This window comes from Battus philenor, unplaced genomic scaffold (genome assembly GCF_028537555.1).
Source record: "Battus philenor isolate CCGP_79_NKW_IND1 unplaced genomic scaffold, ilBatPhil1.0.hap1 SCAF_12, whole genome shotgun sequence".
In the NCBI taxonomy this organism is placed as follows: domain Eukaryota; kingdom Metazoa; phylum Arthropoda; class Insecta; order Lepidoptera; family Papilionidae; genus Battus; species Battus philenor.
In genome coordinates this window covers 1105455-1113663 of record NW_027181674.1, presented here as the reverse complement: position 1 = coordinate 1113663, position 8209 = coordinate 1105455, and the positions used below count along the sequence as shown (strand labels likewise).

Genomic DNA, 8209 nt, shown 5'->3' with positions numbered 1-8209 from the left:
CTTCTGTTCACATCCTGTTTGGACTTCCTACAGGGAGCTTGGCTGTTCATGGTCTCCACTCCAGAACTTACAGGACCTACCACCCTGCACCCGCCCCCCTTTTAGATTTCTAATAACACCAGTTTGAAGCAGCCTCCATCCAATGTCCTCCGACGACCTTAATGTCATCTGGTTACACCATAGTTGGACTTACTACAGTGACCTTGGCTGTTCATGGTCTTCACTCCAGAAACTAAAGGGCCATTACTCCTCCCATCATAGATGTCCAATAAGACAAGTTTGAAGCGGCCTGCATCCTGTCCTTCGAAGTTTTTAAACTTGTCGGTTTTTTACATCATGGTTGAACGCCCTATAATGCGCTTAGCTGGTCACGGTCTCAACCTTAGAACCTAAAGGTATATAGCTCCCCCCACCATAGATTTCCAACAAGACCAGCTTGAAAGGGCCTGTATTCAGAGTCTTTCCAACACATTAATGTCCTTTGTTCCCATCACGGTTGGACTTCCTGCTGCTAGCCTAGCTTGCCTGTTCATGTCTTCATCACTCCAGAATCTAAAGGTCCTCGTGGTTATTTGTACGCTACATGGCCTGCTAAGTGCCATTTCAACCCGCTGAGGTGTCGTTTACATTTCCCAGTCTATAAATGTTATACTGCTACTTAAGTTCATATACGGATCTCCTTCCAATATCTCATCCGTGATCTTAAAGACTGTTTCGTGGTCTCCATGTATAACAATATATTCCTAAGTACATAGAATGTGTTAATTAAATTTTCTAATGACTTGTTCAAAGATATATATTACAATAGATATTTTTCTATCGAATAAAAGATGAAATACAAAAATATATATGATCTAAACGCGACACGTTTTAACATTTGATTTACAAGTATTTTTTATATACAAAATCAATAGTAGTTTTTTTTCATATATAGCTCTTTAAACAGAAATTGACATTCCACAAGACATACTAGAAACTTTAGAAGCCAAATTCAATACACAAATACTAAGATATGGAATTATTCATCTAGAAACACATACTACGATCCAAATCCAAATCAATTCCATCACCTTCACAGTAATCACCGTATGATGAAACGTTCGGAATTGTCTTTTCCGGGTATATCCTTTAAGGCCTTCAATTAGGTTTTTATCTCCTCAAAACGGCATCCTTGCATTGGCTTTTTGAGTTTACTGAATAGCTAAAAGTCATGGAGCCAAATCAGGCGAATACGGTGGTTGTGGAACCACATGAGTAGAGTTTTCGGCAAAAAATGACGTAAAGAACCAATGCAGTATGACATCGACCAATCGAGACTTGACGCATTTGAGACAAAAAACATCCTTCTTCACGTTTTGGGCTGAACCTAATGATATACCAACTTTTAACAAATGCTTGCCAATATAGACAGTTCTATCAACTTAGGATAAAATATCATCTTAATTTTTGATCACAGTAGTATATTAAACCAGGGATGAGCAACCGGCGGCCGCAAGCAGCCCTCGAGACAAGTAAATTTTTAATTTTTTTTGTATTTTTTTTTTAATGATAGAATCAAGACTTTAAAGATAATAAAAGTGTCTAATTAGTTGTAAATCGGTTGATTACGAATAAATTACGTTTAGAACGTGGTTTGAACCTTGAATATATACTTTTTTTTTCATGGCCCACTGTTTTTGAAACTGCGGCCCTTCGACCGGAAAAAGGTTGCTCACCCCTGTGTTAAACCAACCATTATTGTCAACAAGTATTGTCCATTCGACTTTATTAATCTACGTTAATTTACTGCACACAAACCAGTTTTTGTGCAGGATACGAAACGCATTAAAAACTGCAATCAAAGTTTACGAATATTTTATACTCAATTAAAAAAAAAAATTGTTATTGACTTTGAACAGGAGCCGCATATGTTACATGTAGAAAATAATTCTAGAACTTACGAAATAACTAGCTATTGTACCATTTTACAATTTGATTGCAATTTTCATGAACCGCACAAAAAAAGATTGCACAAAAACACTTTAGTTTGATCACTTACACTGCCCCCATATTTTTTTCTTTTGTAACATAATTTTGGACATCCCACTATAAAGTAGAGATGCTGATCAAAATACTCCTTAAAGGTAATTCATCAGGTGGTCGCTTCGTCGCCCACTGCAAGGCATAGGCCTCCCCCAAAAATATTTATGGGGGGATATACAATCATCACCACACTTGACAGACAAGTTGGATATCGCAGTGTGGTATTATGGTACGCAATGGACGCTGCTGCTCATCCTTTGGAATTCATACCCTCACATATTTACCCAAAATTTCCAATAGGGGCGATAACACCCCCTGCCATCCCCAATTTAAAGTAAAGGAGCGGAGGAGGATTTTTTTTTCATGTTAATGCCAAACCAATACTCTATATATGTATATATAAATAGTTTCAAGTGTATTTGAATCAGCACTTGGACTTTCTTAATAATTGTGGAAATCAATATTATGTTGCATGTGTTATCCCCACCACCCTGATACCCCACCAGCAGGTGTACAGAAAGATACCTTGTTATAGAAGCGTTACCTGCACTTTATTATTTGTAATATATATAATCAATTAATTGATCTACTAAAAAATATATTATTTTTATTTTCAAAACCATTTTTTGGAAAGAGTATACCATACATTAACAGACTTCAAATAATCAACACATTAACCCAACCTTTACATCTAACAATAATCAACATATATATATCTATTTGTAAGCCAAAATCATTCATTGTTACAATTTTTACAAGGATAATAAAACAATTTAAATTTATCCTAGTATATATACAACATATATATATACATAACACTTAGGTTTAGATTTTGGTAACATTATACTTATAACGTAGACTATGTTTTTGGCCCCTTTGTTAGTTATTAAACCTAAGGTAGTGAATGCTACCTCTAACAAAAACCTTCAACATTATGGTAAGATATAGCAGTCTTACTCGTTTAAGTATATTAACTAATCATTATATTGTGTAAATATATATATATATATGTGAGTGTGTGTGTGTATACATAAATATGGCTTTTTTGGGACTCCGTCAATTTCCGCTAAACACTTGTCTGTTGTTGTGTGTGTATATATAAATATATATATAAATATATATATATATATATATATATTTATATATATAAGCTTGGCTGAACTTGTCGGAGTTGCAAAATAACCTCCCCATTGTCGAAGACATCATCTACCACCTTCCATATACCTCCTATTTCCATTCGTTAAACATACCCGTCCTAAGCCAAAGCTTGACGAATGACATGGGATATATACATATATGTATACGTGTATGTATATGAGTGTATATATATATGTGGATTTTGGTATGTATGTGTCTATTTATTATAAATATACATAATCATAGATACATGTATACAACTAAACTTGACGGCACGGAGGCTGATTCATTTGAAATAAACGAAATCAGATTTTTTTATCTAATGTCGCAAAACATTTGACTACCATTAACAAAATTCAAATTAAGGAATATATTATTACGCAATAAATGAATATTTATATGACAAGAACCCTTGGCAATGTCGCCTGATTATTTTGATTTCATTTAGCCTATATCTGATAAAGTGTATATATATAAATCTATTTGTTCCTACTTCTTCTCCACAACTATAGCGTAAGAAGCAGAGTAAAAATAAAATATATTAAAAAATACATAAATAGATAAGTTGATCAATAAGAGTTCTGTTAAAAGTTCCAATGTTGAATTAACGTATTTTATCTTTTATTATCTTTTACGACTTTCGTAAAACTTCTGTTTATCGAAGCTGTCGTACGGTACGGCTTTATCTACTGCTTTCGCTATATATATATATATATATATACATATATAACTCAACATATACAACAAACATATTATATGTCTTTCTTTTCGCTTTATAATATCACCATTTCTTTAAGATCATTGAGCAAATCTTGCAAAATAAAACCCCTATTACAGCGTGAAGAATTTTTAACGTATTAAGAACATAAAAGTGATCACAAAACAAAATTCGTCCGAGTTTGTTGTTGATTCTTATCAGATATGAACGCATTTAAACACTCCTGTGTAATATCTTTTAAATATCATACAGAAAATTAATTGATATACAGTACCCGGCGATAAATATTGCACATCGACCTTTGGAAAGGGACAGTCGGTTAATTTCGACTTCGTAGAGCATTATCTCTTTCCCACACTACATATGTGACGTTTTGTCAGTCGTGAGACAGAGATAACGCTCTACGAAGCCGAAATGAATCGATTGTTTCTTTCCAGAGGACTATGGCGGACAGTCCCACTACGTCGGACTGTCCTGTCCGCGGCTGCAACATGCGCGCCCTAGCGCATTGACGTAAGCCAGCAGCCCATTTAACGGCGACGTCGCGGGAGGGTGGGGGCCCTAAACTCCCACTAGCTTCGGCGACTCTGAGGCGGACGATGGTTCGACGTGGTCTCGAACCATCGTGCTAGCACCACGAGGGTTTCGGGGGTAGTGTATCCACGCATACCCCGGGACGGGCTATCGAAAAATAGCACGGCGCGAGGGAAGACCGCGTGGCGATCCCTGACCGGAAGATACCGCGGCCCTCGTGTTTAGCGCAGAGGGCGACCACCGGAGGGGGGGGGGTGGTTAGTGGGTAGGAATCCCACATACCCCTGTCCTCCCCCCAGAGGCAGGGCATCTTGAATTGTGCGCGTCTCACCGCACTCTCGGTCCAACGCAAGCACACGCAAGCGCGCCACAATAAACTCTCCCTCCGACGCGCCTACCTTTGTATAGTGGTTGTATGAACAATAAATCTTCTCAATAGCATCCGCTTATCTCATTTCACCACCACAGGACGACGTGCAATATTTATCGCCGGGTATTGTACGCTTAATAAACTCTCAAAAGAAAGCAGTTAATCCTTCTCGACCTCTTTCACGTGAAAAAACCTTTGAAACTTGAATTTAATTGTGTATTCTATAATATCGAGCCCTTTTCATAACTATAAACGATCTAAAGTAGATAAAAATATAAATAAATATATGTCGGAACTCTGTAGTTACGTGCATTGCCTACAGATGGCGCTAGTTGTTCGTAAACGTATAAAAGGTTACGCCGCGCCTTAGAATCGACATTAATAAAAAAAGTCTGTACAACGACACTACATATATACATTTATATTACCAAGAAAGATAATTATTTGGTGTTACCGGTAACAACAATTAAATATTGCAATAGCACTAAACATATAAGTACTAATTAAAATTGACTTTAGTTCAGTAAGTATATATTTAAAGCTGTATTATTTTTTATATAAGTATGCGCTGTATATAGACCGTCAGTCCGGCTCGGCCCGCATACGCTTACGGTAAACGGGCCGAACCGGACTGACGATCAGCCGAGTGCGACTTGGATAACTTTTACTCGGATATCTGTTCTTCGTACAATAGCCTACATACATTACTTATATAAAAGGTGTTTAATTTTGTTATAAAGCCTACGGTATCTAATTATAAAGATACGTTCATACCTCAAGGCTTTAGTTTTACTTTTCAATGTGAACACAGCTTTCTAATTCAATCGGTGATTTCAGGCCAAAACAATCACATAAATATTGTAATTTATTATAGCGCGATCCGAATACTAAACGTTTATAATATAACACATGTTCAATCTCATGAGCATTGTTGTGGGTAGTCCGAAAATTTTTCAACTACCCACATAATTATATACAGAGTAAGTAGCCGTTATAAAATACTGTACCCGGCGATTAATATTGCACATCGACCTTTGGAAAGAGACAATCGGTTAATTTCGGCTTCGTAGAGCGTTATCTCTGTCGCACGACTGACTAAACATCAAATAGGTAATGTGATATATTGTCTCTTTCCAAAGTTCAATGTGAAATATTTATCGCCGGGTATTGTACAATTTCAATTTAAATTGGTTTCTAATAAAAAAGTAAGTAAGAATATACAATAAATTTAAATCTAATAATAAAATCATATGAACAGATAATAAATTCATTAAACAATCGTAACATATATAACAATGATTATATGGTCGAAGTGATTTGAGCTACTTTTTGGAACTTACATAGTTAGACATATATAGAACAGACAGACATAGAACTTTAATTCAGATTTTCAAGCCAAACGATATCTAAACAAGAACAATAGCTCATTATCATTTTAGACATAGGGAGTCCACAGCTGGACATAGGCCCCCACCGTATATTTCAAATAACACCGGTCGGAAGGGGTCTATATCGCGTCGTCTGACGACCTCAACATGGAATAATAATATACATATTTTAAATAAATTTCAACATCTCTCCTATTATAAACACACATTATAAATTCATTTCCTATAATCAGTCTATTTACACTAACAAATTTAACTTATTTACGAAACACATTGATGAGCGGAAAGTGGGGATTCCCCATCTCCCCCTCCCCCCATCTATCATAGCTAGGAACCCGAAGGGTAGTAAGAGTGGAATGTCCCGACACTGGTATTGACGCAAACTAGATGGAAGCACAAGGGTGGTGATGACGTCACTGCGTTTCCTCTGGGACGGCGGGCTCGTGCAGAATAGGTGCTGTCTCCGGTGACTTGAGCAGCTTCCGAATCATATAGGCTATCCCTATTATTAGCAGCAAGATGCCGATGGCCTGAAAGATATATTGGAACTATTAAAAATCGATAAATCATAATACTTCTTCACCTACAACACATGTAGGTGATGGGGGTGATGCGATGCATATATAACATATTTAAAATAAACGTCGCAACGTAAGTGTCTTATGTTTCATACTAGATGGCGCTCGTGACGCTTCAACTTCAGAGAGCGTCAATAGATGGTAGTGTGCACATTATCACCGGATGTCCTGTGTTTGGAGGATTCCGCCTCGATCTCGAGATTGTGATGGGCAAGAAAGAAAGAGGAGAGTGTCGCCTCCCGCATAGGCGACGGCAACTGTCCTACATTTCTAAGGTCCTGCAGAAAAATTATGCAGGTTGCCAATGCCCGGAAAATGAGCAAGGATAAAAAAAAGATTCGGGTAAGCAAAACTTATAAATAAATAAAACAAGTAAATGTATGTTGCGAAATAAGAACCCATTTAAATAGGAATGCAAACGAAGAAAGAATTGCGATGTGTGGAGGAAGATCAGACCGTAAAGTAATGAAACAATTTGTGAAGAGTGTGAGGAAAGAAAGGAAGGAATTTGTGAGGAAACGAAAAGGAGACAGCAATAGAAATGAAAAAAAAAATATTTACACTCCCATTATAACATCCCTGACTCAAACAAAGCAGGAGGAACGAGCGTTAGAAAAAAAATAGACGGCAGTGGCAATCTATTGTTTCTCTCTTTATTTGGGCACAAGCTATTAATCAGGAAGTTCCCGTATAATTCATTTATTTCTTTACAAGAAGATTAAACAATGACATTTTACATTTAAATAATCATATTGGAACGTAAATAACGTAACATATTCCAAACTTTCGTTATAACTTAAGTTCCTAAAACAGAATACAAAATGGCGGCAGTGATGCAGTAGTTTTCGAAGGCACTAATAGATGGCGGTGGTAGTCGACTGCCTCGCTTAATAAATAGGCGCAAGTGGTCATACAAGACGGTATTGATTCGCGTTATATTCACGAAATAAAGTTCTAAAGGTGGCATATATATATATATATATATATATATATATATATATATATATATATATATAACGGTATACAACTTCACGGTAATCAATAGATTCATCATGCGGGCGCAACGTGCATCGCATTGCAGGGAAGGAAATCAGGTACAATGCTGAGGTGACGATCAATGTAGCATGTTTAAAGAGCCCTCTTTACAATTGCCATTCACCTTTACCTACTCCTTACCTGCTGCTTTGGAAGCCTGTTAGGATTGGTGGAAACTTTGGTGCGCAATTTTCTTTTACTTTATACTAGATGGCGCACACAGCGCTGTAACTATGTAAAGTGCCAATAGATGGCGGTAGCTGTCGATTACCTGGTTGACTGCTTGACTGATTGGATAATTAACGAAAAAAAGGTTGAATGAAAACTCATGACAATGTTAATTGAGTTAAAATGAAAATGACGAAGACCCAATAATGGAATTTAGTTCTTAATGCTCTAAATATATATTTTTGGAAATCCACTAGAA

At 36.6% G+C, this 8209-nt stretch overlaps 1 protein-coding gene across 1 annotated transcript in view; it reads right to left on the bottom strand.

Annotated features, from left to right (window-relative positions):
* Positions 1-4199: 4199 nt before the first annotated feature.
* LOC137932929 (protein croquemort-like) overlaps positions 4200-8209 on the bottom strand; it is a 37567-nt gene continuing 33557 nt past the window's right edge. The window contains exon 11 of the mRNA XM_068776619.1: positions 4200-6699. Within this exon, the coding sequence (XP_068632720.1) occupies positions 6583-6699 (117 nt within the window). The 3' untranslated portion in view covers positions 4200-6582. The remainder of the gene's footprint in view (positions 6700-8209) is intronic.